We start from the raw sequence: 20,670 nt of genomic DNA, 5'->3' as shown, positions 1-20,670 counted from the left end.
CACGGGTGATGACGTAGATCGTCACTGTCACTGGACGAATACATACCTGTCAAGTTGTACGGTATCGGCGTAATTTGTACAAGTGAGCACTGATTTTGAAATGTGTACGCCGTACGTTCAAAATTTGTCCGTTTTTCGTGCATTATGGGTTTTTTTCTCCATTTGGATTTTGTCACCGTTTTGGCAATGAGACAATGTGCGTTACTATGCGTTATTATGTTGGTTGAACGATGCGAGAAAAGTCAGAGACACAGAGAGAGAAGAGTGTTTGTTGTGACGCTGTAGCAAACGCGATGCAAGGAAAGGTGGCTCCAATATTTCCTGACTGTAGCCGACAGCCTACAATCTATGCCTAGATACCACATGCATATTGAACTACATGCAAAATGACAGACGGTGGCGTTAGTAAACAGCCGCCATTTAAAAGCAGTAGACTTCTCAGAAAGGCTCTGTTGTCGTGAAGCTTACTAGCGAACCTAAACAACTTTTTATCTAAAATATTCCTAAATCGGCAAAATCTTGACTTGAATCTATCTTTAAATGATGAAACAGTTTTAAAACTTTCACATGTTGAAAGTAGACAGAAGGGAACTAATGCAGAGACGGGAACAATCTTAACAACTTTAACAGTTGATTCACAACATTAAATGACTTTCAAACATAGTAAAGGTTACAATGTTTTTTTTTTTTGGGGGGGGGGTTGTGGAAAAAATGAACAAAAAAAAAACATGAATGGTAAAACCAGTTACTTTGCCAAGTAACTACTCTTACATTCAGGTAACTGAGTTACTAACTACTAACTAATTACTTTTTTAAAGTAAGATTAACAACACTAGTCATAAAGATGAAGTCTGCAGAATGAAAAGTGACGAAAGTGGACATTTTATTCTGCCAGTTTGTTGCTGAACATAATATGCCTGCAACTATTGCTGATCACTTCTCAGAATTAGCAAAAGAAATGTTCCCTGACTCAAAGATTGCATCGGTAAGTTAATTTTATCAATTGACCTTTTTAATTTATAATTGGACAAACTAACGAACTACCTTCAAGTCAAACTGAATTGCGAGCTGAAGTGCCATGAAGTGCAGCCATCAAGACATGATAGAAATTACCAAAAGTGCTACATACAATGATAAGAAAAGTCACTGTTAAATTTTAGTAATCATGATGTAGCTAAAGATATTGATTGTTGTTTGATTGCACCAGGTTATATGTTACAATATTACCAATAAATTCATCTTATTTTAAAAATTGAGGTTTATTTTTGTTTCATATTGCACGCTATACACAACGTTGTAAGATTAGTCACCAATTTGTAAGGGCATTTGTAAGATTGCCAACGGCCTCGGGTTGACAGGTATGCGAATACTACTGGATTACTGCAATTCCTTCTACTCGGCGAGACATCCAACACATGTGTTCATTGGTTAAAAGTGGCAAGTACTTATTATTTGTGTTTTTATTGAGTCTTTTATTACCTTTTCATTGCCTCAAATTACATGTGTTTTCCTCTCATACTTTTAAGCATTGGGTTTTCTTGTGGTAGCTTTAAAGCAGATCTGTTGACCACATTAATCACGTAGCATATTTAACCAGCCTTATTTAATAATACAACATTGAAGTATTTTCTTAAGGCATCTTTCGTATGTTCTGTCGTTATGAATCTAAAAAAAAAACATTGGGTGTCAAATTCACCTCTTGTTTTGCCGTTTGTTTCGCCGGTGTAGCTCATTTTGGCAGAACAACGTTTTTTTCCCTTCTCTCGTCTGGTCTCATCCTGTCTTTTCTGTTCATTTTGCTTTTGCTGCTCGTTTTGTGAAATATTGACAGTGCTGTCATGCTCATTAATGTTCTCCTCGGGTTCAAATTGAAAGGGTTGAACAGATTATTTATGTTTATGTCGCTTGAGTCACACTCTGGAAGCCCTGCAGCGTAACCATGTGACGTCACTGACCTGGGTTTCAATATCAAATTATTTTAATTCATAATAAAGTTTATCTTTTAAGAACTACTAGTCTTTCTATCCGTGGATCCCTTTAAAAAAAATCACTTACCAAATTGACTAGAGGTCCTCCCGAATTGCCATACTGTGGAACAAAGAAAAAGTATTGTTTTGTTACAAATATACCAGTACTGCATGTAGATAATTATACTTATATACTGTACAGCTTACGTACATTGATGATGGCGTCCGTTTGGATGTAGTCCATGTCAGAGTTGCTAAGGCCCAGCTCCCTGCCCCCTCTCTGGGTGGTGCTGACAATTCCCGTGGTGACGGTGTTCTGCAGGGAGAAAGGGCTTCCGATGGCCACCACGAACTCACCCGGCCTCAGGTCCGAGGAGCGGCCCAGAAGCAGCACGGGGAGTTTGGTCTGCAGGTAGATGGAACAGAATGCATTTTAGTTCGAACAAAGTAGTAGATAATCAACTTAACTCATTCACTGCCATCATTTTCAGAGCAGCCAACCCCTCAATACACCTGCCATTCTGGAGTATTTTAACAGATTTTTTTCAAAGAGCCGCAGACTATTTTGAAAATATACAGTATGTGACCCAAATCAACTAAGTGTATGTAGATTCTCTTCTTCATGTTTCATGTTATGATGCATTTGTAAATGATGTGTCATTTTCAGGGGGAAATTGTAAATCAGATCAAATGTTGTTTAATATTAGCATTAAAAAGAAAAAAAATGTTTGTAGATTCACGCCTCACACCCAAGAAAACAGTTTATAATCTGCAGTTGAGAAAACAACATTAATGAAACATTGTATGATAAAAATTTGGTGCTTTTTTTATAGGGAGGGGGTGATATCTGCATAAGTCTTTTTTTTTTGTCTTTGCTTTATTTTGGTGTTATTTTGGTTTGTCATACCAATCAAACTGCTAAACATTCTTTTGTTGTTTTCTATTTTTTGCATTCTAAGGCGATCACAATCAATCCTCTATGATACATTTACAAGTGATTCTTTTTAAAGCCCCTCTGACTGTCATTATAATACTTCATGTGGGAAAACTCGACCACACACACCCCTCGCAAAACTCGCACACGAAACAATAATTCCCTCTCCCACAGCAGCCCCATAAGCAGGAAGCTGCCTGTGACATGAAAAAGCATGTTTTTTTTTCATAATACACTGGGTATTTTATGCTCCTGAATGAAATGGACCACTTGGATTTGTGAAGAAGCGATCGATATAATTATTCAAATTTTTTAATCCGCGCTACGAAAATGACAGACCTCTGGCTTCGGTCTTGCATTGAGGAAGAAGGCGCTGTGACGTGTACGGGAGAAGGAGTCCTCTTCACTGTATAGCTGGACTGTTGTATGAGAAGGACTAAGGATTCAGGTGATTTTGCGGATTAATTTGTTTAGTTTTTGCATGACACCAGCCAAACGGCTGCAGAAAAATCTTGCTGTAATTGAGGGAGAGGTGTGCGAGCCTTTTTGGGATTTCAAAAGGTTCCCATTCACCGGTGGATATTGGCCAAAACAAGCCCTACTACTGTGGGACCATGGGACTTACGAGGAAGTGAGTAAAAATAGTGTTTTGTATTATGTCAAATAATAGGATTATTTTAATATGTAGGTGGCTTGTATTTGTGGCTGACATGCTCCTTGTCCCCTCGGCCGACGACCGGCAGCTTGTCGCACAACCCCCCGCCAGGAGAGCACTATACTCTACTATACTTATTGCCCTCTTCATGTGCGCGGTGTTCTGTCAAATTTTCCAACTGATCAGAAACCGCAACTTTGTGTTAAAAAAAAGGCCACGAATACAGCGATTACAAAGTAAACGCTACAAACTTTCTTTAAATAAAGGACTACTTATATTTCATCATGGATGGGCATGTAAAAACCTTTCCTCATACACATATTGTCATGTTAGCTGCATAACAACTGCAGCCGCCCTCCTATGAGTCTCTCGCTGTTTACGACTTCGCCGTGTAGTAAAGCATTATTTTGCCATATTCGTGTTAACCATTTGGCAGCTACACGCTCCTTCAACATTGGCCGGTTTGTCCGGCGGTCATTGTCCAGCTGCTTCCCCGCAAACGAGCCCTCTGCCCTTAGCAGGGGAACGATGAGCTCTAACTTGTTGGCCGCCGGGCGGGTTGCCGACCAGCCAAGATAATTGACAACCCAGTCGTCATGTCAAATGATCCGGGTTAGTTATGTGTGATTTTCCACTTTGAAGACTTTGAAACATCACTCGGTTCGGGTTAGCGTGTCGGCTAGCTGTCACGCCTCTTGGTTTGCTTACATTCTCCGAAGCTGGGGAAGGGAAACGACATAAGCCCGACTTAGGTGGCATAAAATATCGTTTGGGAGGTGTGACAGTAAAGGTGAAGTCGACAGTTTTGACCATTATGGAGTAATTTTGCCATGTCCAGTGTTGTTAATCTTACTGAAAAAAAGTAATTAATTATAGTTACAAATTACTTCTCCCAAAAAGTAATTGCGTTAGTAACTCAATTACCTGACTGTAAGAGTAATTAGTTACTTGGCAAAGTAATTGGTGATAATTACTTTTTTTTTTTTTCCTCAAAAAAAAAAAAAAAAAAAAAAAAAAAAAAAAAAAAACATTGGCCACACTATGTGAAGTTTTTTGTGGAGGTTTTTGGTACAATTGGCCCGAGCCCAATTCTTTACCCTAATTTACCCTTTACCCTGAATCACCTGTTAAAAGTTGTTAAAATTGCTCCCATTATTGCATTAGTTCCCTTCTCTCTACTTTCAACATATGAAAGTTTTGAAAACTGTTGAATCATTTAAAGATACATTCAAGTCAAGATTTTGCCGATTTAGAAGTATTTTATATGAAAAGTTACTTAGGTTCGCTAGGAAGGTTCTCTACAACAGAGCCGTCCGAAAAAGCCTACTGCTTTAAGATGGCGGCTGTCTACTAACGCATTTAGAGCCATGTCCGTCATTTTGCATCTAGTTATATCTATATACAGTACATGTGATATCTACCATGTCTACCATATCTACCATAACAAGCGGGCGTAGTTTGTCGGCTATCGGCTACAACATGTATTATTGGAGCTACCTAGCATCGCGTTTGCTTGGCGTCATAACTTTCTTGCCTCCTCCCCGCTCCTGCTCTGCTCTGTCGTCTCGGTGAGTCCGTCTCCCTCAGACTTTTCGACCAATATAGTAACGCATAGTAACGCATGCCTTTCCGTCCTCAGTAATGGTAACGGCGTTGCCAAGATGAGAAAAGTAATTAATTAGATTACCCACTACTGAAAAAAATAACGCCGTTAGTAACGCCGTTATATTGTAACGCCGTTATTAACAACACTGGCCATGTCGTCCTGAATAAATGCATTTATTATTTCATATTCCATTTAGCACAAGACTGTTATTTGTTATGACCATGCCATCTATTTAGCTATTGGGGAAAAAAATACTTGGATAAAAAGAATATCCTGTCAAAATATTGGAGTAGAGAGACTGAAACAATGACATTTTGCGGCTCTCTTCGTCGCGTTTTCCTCGTTCTAAATAATTCCCCCTCAACAGGCTGAATAGTAAAACCGATGAGCCCATTCTCCCGCTGACATCATCCACCTGTTGGGGACGCTAGAGCCCTATAATGGTAGGCGTGGCTAACCGGCAGATTAAAAGACAAATTTCTCGTCATCAGCGTGTTGCTAAATTGTTGTATATAGTCGAATCGTCTAAAAATATGATTCTAATTCACATAATAATGCTATTTAAGACCTTTTTTCTCCTGTCGTACGCACTTTAAGCTAAAACTTTAACCACATAGATGATTTATTGCCTCAGAAATGCCTCGCTGACAAAGCATTTCTGTACTCCCGCACGTGCGTGGAAACAGATGGCTGGAAAAAAAAAGGTTTGTGTAGGTAAATAATAACAGTGTGGCGAACCTTGTTACAAACCGGGGAGCATGGTGGCTTGTGTTGTGGAGGCAGACACATAGAAGAGGTTATATTTATCCCTCCACGCTGGTGAAATCATCTCATGCTGCTGGGAAGGCTCCAGTCAAACCACATCATGCTGCTGCCACTTTACCAACACGCACACTTTTTGCATAAATAAATAGTATGTACTTTTGTGTGTTTTGTCCCTTGTTGCAAATAAATGGATAATAAAAAAAAAGAATATTTAAAAAAAATAAAGTACAATAACGATATCTATAGGTGCAGAATGTTAGATCTGAAAGCCTTATAATGTTGAAGTTTTAATGTACCAATGGAGTTTGGCATCTTCCCTTGTGGTTATTTATATTACAATACGTACTGTATTTTCCGAACTATAAGGCGTACCTAAAAGCCTTATATTTTCTCAAATGCTGACACAATCTGGTTCGCCTTATATATGAATCAATATCAGCAACTTGGAGCGCAGCTCCTTCTAATGGATGCATCACGTAACCCCAGCTTCTACTGTAGTGTCTACGCTACAATGCATGCGCCTTTTATATGAAAGAAGTTTTAAAATAGGCAGGGGTGAAAGTGGGCCAGAACGGTCAGGAATGCAGTTACGGTATAAGATTCAGGGCCAGAACGCAGTTCGAGTATAAGATTCTGAGCCGGAATGCTGTTCCGGTACATGGTTCTTTGATTCCGAAAATATGACAGCAACTGTAAAAACGCTGTGTAAAAACGCTGTGTAAAAAAAAAAAAAAAAAAAAAAAAAAAAAAACAATCTACCAACATCAGATTTACAGACACAAGTGTTAACAAAAAGCATAATAAAGTGCTTGTGTAGCGTAATCCGTTTTCACCAATATTTATTATTGATTTCATTCCACGGATGGCATGGAGATTTCCCCAGCTGCTGCAGTTATCCGAGTCTGACGATGATGAGTCACGTCAATGTGCGAATGCACGCAGCAAAGCAAAACGCCTGGACTCATTTATCCCTTCAATTGGCTGACATACTGACATGTGATCAGCAGAGATGGTTAGCTCTGATTGGTTCAAATGTGCATGTTTTGGAACAGCAAAAAAAAAAAAAAAAAAAAAGCTTGTTGAATTGAAATCTTTAAGCGCAACGAAAGAGTTGAGGAGGCTTATTTATCTTTTTTTTTGTTTGTTTTGTTTTGCTCTGATGGGGAGGTTCAGAACATCTTAGCTGTCAATGTGCACTTTGGACTTATATTTGTTTATTTACTGTATGTTAGGCTACTTATTCATTTCCTTATGATTTAAAAAAGTCAATGCGCGATCTTCAAAATATATTCCATCTCACTTTGCATAATATAAGCCATTTGTACTTATTTTTCTGAACTTATGTTACATATATCTTTATTATAAAAATAAATAAATAAATAAAGTAAATGTTTACATTAACTTCAATTTTACTATATATCCTATGTTCTTAAGTAGTTCAAATTGAGATTTGGCATTTAGTATGTGAGGAAATGAGGGAAAATAAAAATTAGGAGATGGAAGTTGGGGTTATTGCTGTTTTTTCTAACTTTTTATTTTGCAAATCACTGAAAAAAAAATTTTTTAATGAAAAAAAAATTAATAAAATTTCTGGCTCCGTGGCGACCTTCACGTCGGAGAGTTCCGGCAAGAAATTCTAGCCACTTTCACCCCTGAAAATAGGTCATTCGTTGAAGGTACGCCTTATAATGCAGTGCGCCTTATAGTCCGCAAAATACAGTATAACGTATTGGCCCGAATATAAGACGGCCCTGATTATAAGACGACCCCCTCTTTTTCAAGACTCAAGTTTGAAAAAAAGACTTTTTGAACACCAAACTAATTTTTATACAGAACATAATTACAGTACATCTGAAACAAATGATTATAACATTATATTTGAGAGAAAAAGCATGTTTTTTGCCTCATTCAAATCTTAATATCTGAACATTTAAATATGTAAACTAAAGTGCAATCACATTTGTAAATGAATGGCTTCTGGTTTTTGAAATGTAAATAAACCTATCCATTGTGATAAAACAAAAAAAAATGGAATAACTGCATTAACTATCAAAGTGAAGTCTAACTGTAACTGTAGTCTTGAAAAAAATCTGAATAAGGAAAAACATTGCAGTAAAATAAGGCAAACTGGTTAAACTAGAAGCTGAGATCTGACATGAGATTATCGCTTCAAAGATATCTGGCACTGTTTAGCATCATGAATGGGGAGAGTCGCTGAGATCTGTCAAAACAGAACATCGCTTCAATGATATCTGGTGTCATCTAGTGTCGTGAGTGGGTATAATGCCTAGACTGCGAATATAACGACCCCCTCTTTTTCAATCTTATTTCAATGCAAAAAACACTGTTTTATATTCAGGCCAATACGGTATATGGTAAGGAAAATGTAATCCCGTTTCCCAGACTGGCACACAATTGGTGGTACATGTCTATTATGACAACAACATGCATGAAAGCATCTTAAGGACTCTTGACATAAACTGAACATTAAGTCTGCCATTTTGGTTTGAAGGAGTAATTTTGGGCAAATTCCAGGGTACAAATGAGCCCTAACTGGAGTGAAAAAAATGGTATGCTAAGGAACATACAGTACTTTTGTTCCCGTAGTTGACATAGAACTGGGTGGAACAAAATGCATGAAAAACACTGAAGTACCATGAGCACAATCTATTATAATTATGATTATTATTTGTTGTTGATGTTTATTATTCGAGAGATCTGATCATCAATTTGAAGAAACAGATGCAATAATGAAAATTTGCCCGCTTGATACCAGTTTTACTTATCAACACAAAAATTTGACTGGACATGTCTGTAATATTAGGAGTCAGGATGCATAAAAAGTACCGAGAACCCAACTAATTTAGCACAAGCAAACTTCATCACTTGTTCTTTGACAAACAGAAGCAAAAGAAGTAGGGATCAAACTTGTCACTCCCTTGACTAAGACACCACCACCTCCGCTGGGACATTTGTCTGTTCAACGCTGCAGTGTGAAAAGCAAACATGCTAAATGTACACACGAACACGCTGTGTGTGAGTATGTGTGCATAAACCAGGTAACCCTTACGTGCTTGATATGTGCAAACACAAACAGACGCCTGACACGAGTAGTCGTAGTCTCGATGGCAACACACACGCACACACACACGCATATTTTGCAAACCTTTTATAACTACAATAAATTCATTTGGATACACTACAAAGACAAGATACTAAATGGTTCAACACTTTAATGTTGATGTTGGCAGTTAAGGATGGGGAGATGTTCCCCACTTTGTGAACAAAAGCGTGAGCACATATCTCAATAGATTAAAAAGGTTTGTCAACATGCAATTATAAATAATTAACATATTTCATCACCTATGGTCTATTATATCATGGAATCATTCAAAGAATCTGGAAAAATATCTGCAAGTAAATGGCAAGGCCAACACCAACATTGAGTTCCCACGTCCTTCTCTTGCTCAGCATTGAGGAAAAAAACAAAAAACAAAAATGGTGCTCAGGAACATTTCACAAAACAGATCATTTCAATGCTTCACTTCATTTAAGTTTTACTGGTCTAAAACAGTGGTTCTTAACCTTGCAAAAGGTACCGAACCCACGAGTTTCACATGTGCATTAACTGAACCCTTTGGAATTAGAAAAATCTTTTTTCTTTCAAATTCAAAATTGATATATCAAAGCTAGCAAGCTAAAACCCAAGTGAATTTCTATTCAAATTTCTTCTCATTTAGACGGCATGTTTTTAGACTGGCTAAAATATCTTCATGCCTGAAACCAGTGTTGTTAAACTTACTTTTAAAAAAGTAATTAATTACAGTTAGGGTTGTTCCGATCATGTTTTTTTTGCTCCCGATCCGATCCCGATCATTTTAGTTTGAGTATCTGCCGATCCCGATATTTCCCGATCCGATTGCTTTTTTTTTTTTTGCTCCCGATTCAGTTCCAATCATTCCCGATAATTTTTCCCGATCATATACATTTTGGCAATGCATTAAGAAAAAAATGAATAAAACTCAGACGAATATATACATTCAACATACAGTACATAAGTACTGTATTTGTTTATTATGACAATAAATTCTCAAGATGGCATTTACATTATTAACATTCTTTCTGTCAGAGGGATCCACCGATAGAAAGACTTGTGACTTTGTATATTGTGACTAAATATTGCCATCTGGTGTATTTGTTGAGCTTTCAATAAATGATACTGAAGGCCATGCCAAATGCATGATGGGAAGTGGAACCATGACAAGTGGAACCATGACTGTGCGTAGTCCTACCAATTCATATATCTTTTCTGCGATGGGATATAACATAAGGTGATACGAAAAGATCAATTGCTGCCTTGCTTCCCCACATTGCTTCCCATGATATTTCTAATAGTAGGGAGGGGAATTGTAAGGCTTTAGGCAATTAAATGAAGGCTCCAAAGGCTGCCAAAATTCACTCTGCTTATTTAACGCTAGACATGTCCCGATCCGATATTTGGATCGGATCGGACGCCGATATGGGCAAAAAAATGCGGATCGGTATCGGATCGGCCGACACGGAAAAAGTCCGATCCAGACTTCCGATCCATTTTTTTTGAAAATCCGAGTTTTCCAGCGCACCGATATACATAATCCATTCCAGTTTTTGCTTCGGTTTCCCTAAAATCCAGTCTGCATTTTAAGGCACACCTTCAACACACTTCATTACCTTCTCCCAATTTACCGAGAGACTTTATCTGTAAAAATGTCAGCTGTGTGGGATCATTTCACCTTAAAGGACGACAAATACGAAGAGGCAGAGTGCAACATATGCCACAATAAAGTCAAGCGTGGTGGTAAAGCTATAAGAAGTTTTAATACAACCAACCTAATCAAGCATTTAGCGACATACACATGCATTGAAAACTAGGTGCGTTAGTAAACAGCCGCCATCTTAAAGCAGGAGACTTTTCTTGTAGGCTGTTGTAGTGAACCTTCCAAGCGAACCTAATTAACTTTTTATCTAAAATACTCCTTGTTCTGCCCTTCATTTCGCGATGTGCATTTTTCGTTCCTGCTTTTATTTTGACAGCTGTCCGACAGGAAGGAAGAAGCGCGGCGGCCATGTTTGTAGTCGTTTCGTCAGTCCGCCGTTTGACGAGACAAAAAAACAGTTCACACAATGTGAAGTTTAAAGGTTTTTGGGACAATTGGCCCTAGCCCAATTCTTTACTCTGAACTTAACTAGACACAGGGGTATTGCAAATATTGCGATAATTAGATAGTAAGCATTGCTATGTGTGGATGTCATTTAATGTTGTGAATCAACCGTTAAAGTTCTTAAACTTGCTCCCGTTATTGGATTAGTTCCCTTCTGTCTACTTTCGACATGTGTAAGTTGTAAAACTGTTTCATCATTTAAAGATAGATTTAAGTCAAGATTTTGCCTATTGAGGGGCATTTTAGATAAAGGAAGCGAGGAAGGTTCTCTACAACAAAGCCTTCCTGAGAGGTCTACTGCTTTAAGATGGCGGCTGTTTACTAACGTATCTAGTTCTTTATACATGTTGCTAATGCCGCCGTGTCTGCCATTTGCATCTAGTTCAATAATATGTGATAGCTACCGTAGCATCATGTGGGCATAGTTTGAAGGCTATCGGCTACAGTCAGGTATTATTGGAGCCACCTAGCATCGCTGACCACTCCTGCTCTGCTCTCTCGTCTCCGTGAGTCTGTCTCTCTTAAACTTTTCTCGCGTCATTCAACCAGCATAGTAACGCATAGTAACGCATAGTAACGCAGGCCTTTCCCGCCTCAGTAACGGTAACGGCGTTGCCAAGATGAGAAAAGTAATTAATTAGATTACTCACTACTGAAAAAATTAACGCTGTTAGTTACGCCGTTATTAACAACACTGCCTGAAACATCATCAGACCACAAAACCAAGACTGGCCCAATGCGCATATCTTAGAATTTTTCATTCAAATTTGGAGGAATATATCTTAATTGTTCAACATTAAACTTGTTCGGTTTCATTCACCTTGACCGTGCAGTTTCTGTCATGTTTACATCTCAAATAATATCAGATTTAATAAAAAACAAAACAAAAAACCCTGCACAAACTGATCACTAAATTTGTACACAAAGTCATTATGTTAAAAAAAAAAAAAAAAAAAAAAAACATGAATCCTCTCGCAAATCCAATAGACAGTGTGAATTTACAACAATTTCTATTTTTGTTTTCATGTCGACATTCTCATTCTATCACATCCTGGCATCACATACTATTTTCATGGCCTAAAATGTGACACAATTTTTAAAAAAAAAACTTTTTTTTTAATGTAAACGTAGTGCACGTTACCCGTACGTCTGTTGTACTTCCTCATTCCAAGTGAGTGAACCTTCCACTGAGCAAACCAGTTTCTTTTCCCATTGAATAGAGGACTAGCAGTTGAAAAAATTGGCTTAAAGCCTGTAAATTGGGGACTAACCAGTCCAAAACCTGGTTTAAAATGCCACTTTGCCTAGATTTCAGCATGCAAAAATAGGGCCCTGTGTGTCTTAACCTTCACCGAATCCCTTAGACTGACTCACAGATCCCAGGTTTAGAACCACTGGTGTAAAATAAGCGTAAAACTGGATGCATTGTAAGTGTCAACAAAGATTATGTGCTTTACTTTTTACTCTTGTTCTTGTTTTATGCAGAGAACGTTTGTTGAATTTTAATGCATAGAAAATAAAGTATATGAATAAATGTATGATTGATTTATTCATTGCTTTGATTGTCAGTTAACACAGTTTGTTGCTACATCTTTAAAGCAAGTTAAAACTGTAGGCACCTAAAACGAAAGCCATATAACAACACCCAGAAATATCACCGGCTTCTCTGGAGCCGAGCTCATGTGGGATGGACTGAAGCATGTGGAAAACCACAATTTCAAATTGTGTTTGGAAATCATAGAAATTGTGTCGTCTGGGCCAAAAGGGAAAAGGACCATCCAGATTTTTTGTCTATAATTCACACAGCCTAGTGGCTCTTTGATTTAGTAGTTTTCTTTTAGATATAAGCCATCGCTAGCGTCTTTTTATTTGTGTCATGAGCCAAAATCTGATTGATGAGCAGGCTTCAGATAAGTCAAGTAAGGGAAAAACACTGGAGCAATTAATATACTTTAATGTCCTCACATGTGAGGAAGAAAATCCCCAAGTTCTTATATCCTTAATTGGGATGTACATCCACAAACAGTCCCAGTAAAAAATGGAAAAAAACATGTCAAATAGTGCAAAATGCATCAGTTATTTGGCAATTTAACAGCACTCAGGTGTGAAAGTCCTTCAGCACTGCCACAACTTGTGGTAAACAGAGAACTGTGACTCACTGGAGCTATTCAAGCCAGGGTGCACGTGCCTTTCACCCAAAGACACAAGCAAGGGATGACAATAAAAGGGTGAGATGGGAACAACGGGGACCACAAATTACAGGAAAAGAATGTGACACATCTGAGTCAAATCCACATATGGAAAAAAAACAGCTAAGCAGAGTCTATGTTAAGCCAACACACAAAAGTGAGTCACAAAATAGAGGCATCTGACAGCAATAGAATTAACTTATTTTAAATTCATTCTCAGAAACAGGAGCAAGTGCCTCGTGAATCACAGTGGCGCTCGCGTTTTGACTCACTCGACACAATTTCCCACAGTGTGGAGAAAAGGGGATCTGGAATGCATGAGCTGTATGGACAGATAAGCAAAGTTGGCGGACTCGAGTCACATGACTCGCCAATTTTAGGACTGGGGACAGAATTGCCTAAAATATATCAAGAAAACTTCCTTTTAAAATTTCTGCTTTTTCAAAATAGCCTACCAATTTACTGGTTTTGTCCTAAACTGGACTATGAACTCAGCTTTCCAAAGATGCACCTGACAGTGTTGTCTTAAAGGGCACTATTGTTTATTAGAACTTTTGTGATTGTGTTTGAATGCTGAACAAAGGTTACAGATATTGAGGTCAAAGATCAAAGTGGTTAACGTGCGTTTATTAAAGCAGTTTTTTTCAAACAGTGTGCCATGAGAGATCGTCAGGTGTGCCGCGGGAAACTATCCAATATCGCATTTTTTTATGTCGTCGGGCAGAGTTGCAGTAGTGGTGAAGGAGTAGGTAGAAGGTTTCAGTTTCGGTCATGTGCAGATGAGTGAGGTATTGCCAGTGTTGTCACAGATTACGTGAAAAAGTAATTTAATTACTGACTACTGATTACGCCTCAAAAAAGTAATCTAGTTACTTTACTTATTCCTTCATTATCAAAGTAACTAAGTTACTTTAAAAGTAATCCGTCAGTTACTTTTTACCCATTTTTCTCCCTTTGCCGCCTCAACATAAGAATGAGAAACGGAAAAATGTCATTACATATAATTGACTTTCTGATGATTGAATTTAAAGGGGGATATCAGAATTTCGCGCTAGCTTAGCCACTCCGGAGCCCTGAAACTAACAAATATCTGACAAACTGCTTGGAATTTGTTGAAATCAACTCCACCGACCAATTAAACCCCGCTAACTCTAAGATTAAGCCTAATGTCAAAACTTCTAAATTTCGGCTTATGGTGAACAGCATATCAGTGTCAATATAAAACAATGCAAACTGACTGCACAAAATTGCAAATGTGGTGGGCGCGGATGCGCGTCCACAACCCGGAAGTAGTCCTCAGTAGTAGTCAATTTGGCCACAAAACGTGGCGGCAACTAAGCACTTTACACTCAATCTGAGTTACAACACAGATGCTAAACGAACACATCACCTCACGGCATAAATGTGCAACACGCATATGATGTAAACAAAGCTTGCCAACTTGGAGCGATGACTGCCCGTCGTTGCTACAGCAAAGCTACGAAGCGGCTGCGCATGTAGGAAGTCCAACCTTTTGCTGATAACCTCCAGAATGAAGGAAAAATACTCACCTTCATTCATGGATATCCACAGATCAACATTCCCTCGCAACGTTTCAACACTCGGCTCCAATGCCCACCCGCCTGGCCCACGCCTTCAGTCCCACAACACATGTGACACGAGACCAAAACAGGAAATAGCTAAGAGGTTGTCATGGAAACACGTACCGGGAACCTTTTATTTTAGCATTTTCTATTCAAAATGCTCTTCGTACATGACTACAATAATCTTCATTTTACATACGTTATGAGGCAATGAAAAAATAGTAACGCAGAGACACTAAGGAAAGTAACTTTAATCAGATTACTGGTGTAGAAAAATGAACGCGTTAGATTACTCGTTACTGAAAAAAGTAATCAGATTACAGTAACGCGTTACTAACTAACGCGTTACTGACAACACTGGGTATTGCTCATGTCGCGTTCAAGAACTGATTTCTAGCCATCAGCCTCATTGCTGTCCGCAACAATGTGGACCCCAGTGCATGTACTGTACATCATTTCATTAGACTCGTCAAGTGTTGATATGCACGAAAGTGTCCGTTTCTATTTTATCCATTTGTGACGACCATCAATCCTTGCCGTGTTTTATTCCAACACATTGTCGAGGACAGCAAGGCGGCTAATGGCTAGAAATCCAAGCAGTTCTTGAACGTGAGACAAGCAGCTATCCAACAGTGCCTTAGTGCCAAGCAAGCTTAAACGTCATCTCCAAACGAAACACCCGTTGCTTCAAAACAAGTTGATGGACAATTTTGCTCGCCTTCATGAAAACACAGAGAAACAGGCAACTTTTTTTTGAGAAAAACTACAAAGGTAAATGAGAAAGCCCTCAAAGCCATTTACCTTGTTGCTGAACTAGTTGCTAAATCCAAAAAGTCCCACACTGTGGCAGAGACATTCATACTACCTGCCTGGAAAGCTACTGTAAAGACATTGCTGAAGTCCCCCTGTCTGATAATTCTGAGCTTTTCAAGCCAAACTGCTATAAAAAAATAAATAAAAAACAGAGAGACTGAGGACGTTGAAGAGCTTGTGTATGTCTTTCTTCAATTACTACCAGGATATCGGGTTTGTGTTCATCCAAACAGACTCAAGTTTCACACTGATTAAGTGTAAATATTGAGAAAGTATTTTACAATTAAATATACTGTACAGCAAGTAATTTTGGAACATTTTTGGTTTGAGGTGTGCCTCGAAATTTTTTCCAATGTAAAAATGTGCCTTGACTCAGAAAAGGTTGAAAAACACTGTATTAAAGGGAACATCGGACTTAAAGACTTGTAGGCTCTTATAGGCCACAACTGTTTTCTTTTCCTAAAATATGTTATTAGAAACACATAAAATATTGCCATTGATTTAAAAATCTAGAATATTTAGTACATGTTTTGACCTACGGAGGGCGCCATGTTTTATGTGCACAATGGACACTCGGGGTGGTGACGTAGTTTGTCACTCACTAGACCAGGGCTTGGCAACCCAAAATGTTGGAAGAGCCATATTGCACAAAAACAAAAAACAAAAAACAAATATAGTGCATTAATTATAATACCCTATAATGAAGGCAACACATGCTGTATTTATCTAATATAGCTATATTAGCTACCGGTAATGAACCAAAAATGACTACCGGTAAGTTGTCTACAAATATATTATGAGCCTTCATGATTACCATATTTTCCGCATTATAAGGCGCACCTTCAATGAATGGCCACATTTAAAACTTTTTTCATACACAAGGCACATCTCATTATAAGGTGCATAGAATAGACACTACAGTAGAGGCTGGGGTTACGTTATGCATCCATTACACTACGCTCTGAGTTGCTGTGAGACCTTTTGCGGCTCAATATTGATTCATATTTAAGGCGCACCGAATTATAAGGCGCACTGTCGGCTTTTGAGAAAATGTAAGGCTTTTAGGTGAGCCTTATGGTGTGAAAAATATGTGTTTTATTTTCCCTGCATTGCATCCTGTAGAGAATGATGCGCCACGTGACAACTCTGTTCTACGATGCCGCCTCAACTTCATTAGAACATTAATGAATTAGAATCAAGTTTGTCCTCCTACAGAAACCATATTTAAAACAAAATTCCTTCCCCCATCTTTTTCCATTTGCAAACATTTTTGAAAAAGCACCAGGGAGCCACTAGGGCAGTGCTAAAGAACCGCATACGGATCCAGAGCCGTAGGTTTCTGACTCCCGCACTAGACGAACACTACCGGTCTTCTGTGATTCCTTCTACACGGCAAGACGTCCAACACTAGAGGTGTGCGAAATTTCCGATTCTTAGATTATTCGCGATTCGGCCGTGGAAGATTTGGAACGATTCACAAACATCGAAATTCCGATTATTGATATATGTCAAGTAAAGCAGAACTAAAACACAGTCAGCGCGGTCTTCGGGACGCAATGAGGAATGGACCAAGAGTAAACATCATGATTGTCATTACCCGGGTAATGACAATGCTCAACTCAACTAATGTCTGTCATGTTTATGTGCCTTCTCAGTTCTTTTCCTTCCTTTCCAGCACATAATTCAGCTGGATGGGCGGGGCTGTGCCACACACCTGTGGCGCATTTGGAGCACTCGTTATTTAAAGACAGCTGTCACAGTGTACGAGTGTCGGACTATTACATTCTACTTGCTTGCTTACCGCTGTGTGCGTCTTCTGGAGATCTCTTGCCTGTTACGGTTGTATCTTTTTGTTATCATTGCTGTTAGTATATTTTTTTGTTGGACTTTGCTGTTATTTGAATCAGCTTTTTCTGGCCATTCTTGCCTTCCCCTTAGTTCTCTCACCGACTAGGTCCGTGCCCTTTTTGCGTTGCATTTTTCTGTCGCGTGTTTTGGCGTTCTCCCTTTGTTCTCGTTTTTGTAATAAAGACTTCTAATTTCAAAGTCTGTGTTTGGATTGTTTCATAACAATGTCGCTAGATAAAAAAACAATAATACCTGACTGCTGCCGACAGCCGCTACAAACTACGTCCACATAATGCTATGGTAGATATCACATGTACAGTACGTATAAAGATACAGACATACAGACTCTGCGGTGTTAGCAGCACATGTATAGAAAACTAGATGCGAAATGACAGACTTGCCTAATGAGTAAACAGCCGCCATCTTCAAGCAGTAGACTTCCCTGGAAGGCTGTTGTAGCGAATCTTCCAAGCGAACCTAATTAACTTTTTATCTAAAATACTCCTAAATCGGCAAAATCTCGACTTGAATCTATTTTTAAAACAGTTTTAAAACTTTCACATGTCGAAAGGAGACAGAAGGGAAATTATGGAACAACGGGAGCAATTTTAACAACTTTAACGGTTGATTCATAACATTAAATGAATTGAATGTAGTTATTGGAACTTGAGTATTTATTTACTACTTTTAAGTATTTTCTTAAGGCATCTTTAGTATGTTCTGTCTGTATGCATCTAAACAAAACAAGCTGAAAGCGCACAATAGTACTTTGGGTGTCAAATTTGACCCTTGTAGGACGTTTTGGCAGAACATCGGTTTCGTTCAACTCTCGTCTCGTCTCATCCCGTCTTTCCTGTTCATTTTGCTTTTGCTGCTCGTTTTGTAAAATGTCGACAGTGCTGTCATGCTCATTAATGTTCCTGTTGGGTTCAAATTGAAAGGGTTGAACAGATTACATGTTTATGTCACTAGAGTCATACTCTGTAAGCCCGGCAGCGTAACCAAGTGACGTCACCGCCCTGGGATGTCAACAGCAATGGCGACCCCATTACCAGTGAAACAAATTTTACAAATTGTATAAAAACGAAAACATCAAGAGGGGTTTTAATATCAAATTATTTTAACTCATAAAAACGTTTATTTTTTAAGAACTACACGTCTTTCTATGCGTGGATCCCTTTAAGAATGTTTTGACTGAATAAAGATTGAATGCCTTGACTAAGGCTTAACTTACTTAACTTGCTTGAAACCTAGTGGGGACGCTTGATTTTTGTTATAGTAACGTTGGACTTGCCTGAAAATTTGAAGGTTAAGATCTGAGACCTACTTATGACTTGTGCATATGTGAGTTACTCCCACCATTGCACATACACAGCTGCGATGGTAAGAAGAGAATCGGTGTTAAAAGGTTTATTGGCTCCATTTCTTCAGGGTACCATTTAGGCAACTGCACTTACTTCTGTTTAATGGAAGCCATGTGTCAAAGTAACAGTATTGTTTATGTGCAGTAGACTTGCATCATGTAGGTTAATATATTGCAAACAAAAAGATGAACCGGAGTTGACGCTGTTGGACTAAATTGGACTAGACTCATGTTCAAAAGTGGATTGGAAAGACTTTTGTCAAACAGAGCTGGACTCCTTTCTCTTTCACAGTACTGAATTTCATTGCATCAAACAGCACTAGGAGTCAAGTTCTAAACTGGATTAGACATACATTTAGTAAAATAGAGTGGAATCAGTTGTCCTGAACTGGACCCTACAAATTGTCCTAAAAGGTACTGAACGCAGGCGTCCTGACTGAACTCTTTTGCTCCAAATTGGACTATTAGTGGCCATTCTACAGCAGAAGTCTACTTAGAATATGAGGCTAATTGTGTATGAATTGTCTAGTGTTGCAACAATTGATCAATCAACTCGATTAGAAAAAAAGCTTCGAATCAAATTTTGCTGTTTCGAGGATTCGTTTGATTAGAGTGGCGTTGTAATAGTATGTTTTGAAAATGTTTAGATTGTTTTATTGATTTGTGTGGATAAACTGCCCTCTAATGGCAACAGTGCATATAACATAACTCATCTAACGGCTGAATTCAACTGCTCCCCTGCTAAGGCCAACATAAGGTTTTTATTTGAGCTAATATGTTTGATTATGCATTAATAATTTAAAAGTATATTTTAATTTTTTTTGTGGTGGGAATAGGTGTTTGAAAAAATTCTTAAAAGTTTTGTAAAAAAAAAAAAAATGTAGCATTTTATAGCATTTAAGCTAGCGGACTTTTGCTACACAAGTTAGCCAATTGTTCATTTGTTGTACTTATATCATTTATTTATTTATTTCTTACCATTTGAAGCTATGATCAGGTATTTAAATTTACTTTTTAATGCATTTATTGCTCTTGTGAAATGAAAGTGCACTCTGGAATTTTATTTTGTATTTGCAATTAATGTTCTTTTGAAAGTGCAATCTTAGTAAGCCAAAATAAATATTAGTGCAAGCATAAACACTTGTTTCTCCTAAAATGTATTTTTCGTGGCATTTACTGTTTGTAATCCGATTACTCGATTATTCGAACTAACTAATCAATAGATCAATCGATTACTTAAATAATCGATAGCTGCAGCCCTAAAATTGTCATAGAACTGTACACTTAAAATACTGTACAAGCCGCTTGTTAGTCGCCCTCACACAGCAGTCACAAAGCTACGCTATATGCCTTGAGTCCAGCCATGCTAATGTCGTTGGCGTGGGCGCATAAAAGCACTTGGGTTTCCTTCCATGTGGATCTGCTAAATGTCCAGCAGTTCACATAAGAGCAAACATATGCGTTTGATGTGTCTAAGCTCTGGCGAGAAGCCGCAAAAAAAAAAAAAAAAACCTTTGAACTTCCTAAATCGCAATGATGAGAAGAAGATGAGGCATGGTGTGGCCATTTTCTTTACCGTCAAACGTGTACTTATGTGGACCACTTAAGCGATGCTGACCGGCCACATGTGACCTTGAACACGGGTGAATATATGGACATGAATATGTGTATACACAGATGTCTCACAATGAGTAATGGTTAGAAGAGTCATTTTATATGCCTGACTCAATTATAATGAATTTGAAA

At 38.3% G+C, this 20,670-nt stretch overlaps 1 protein-coding gene across 1 annotated transcript in view; it reads right to left on the bottom strand.

Annotated features, from left to right (window-relative positions):
• Positions 1–20,670, bottom strand: part of LOC130922958 (serine protease HTRA1A-like) — an 88,575-nt gene that overhangs the window by 19,725 nt on the left and 48,180 nt on the right. Inside the window, exons 4-5 of the mRNA XM_057848262.1 lie at positions 2,179–2,373; positions 2,056–2,088 (exon numbers count right to left, since the gene is read on the bottom strand). Coding sequence (XP_057704245.1) covers positions 2,056–2,088; positions 2,179–2,373 — 228 coding nt within the window. The remainder of the gene's footprint in view (positions 1–2,055; positions 2,089–2,178; positions 2,374–20,670) is intronic.

The sequence above is a fragment of the Corythoichthys intestinalis genome, chromosome 10 (assembly GCF_030265065.1).
Source record: "Corythoichthys intestinalis isolate RoL2023-P3 chromosome 10, ASM3026506v1, whole genome shotgun sequence".
In the NCBI taxonomy this organism is placed as follows: domain Eukaryota; kingdom Metazoa; phylum Chordata; class Actinopteri; order Syngnathiformes; family Syngnathidae; genus Corythoichthys; species Corythoichthys intestinalis.
This window is presented reverse-complemented; position numbering and strand designations above follow the sequence as displayed.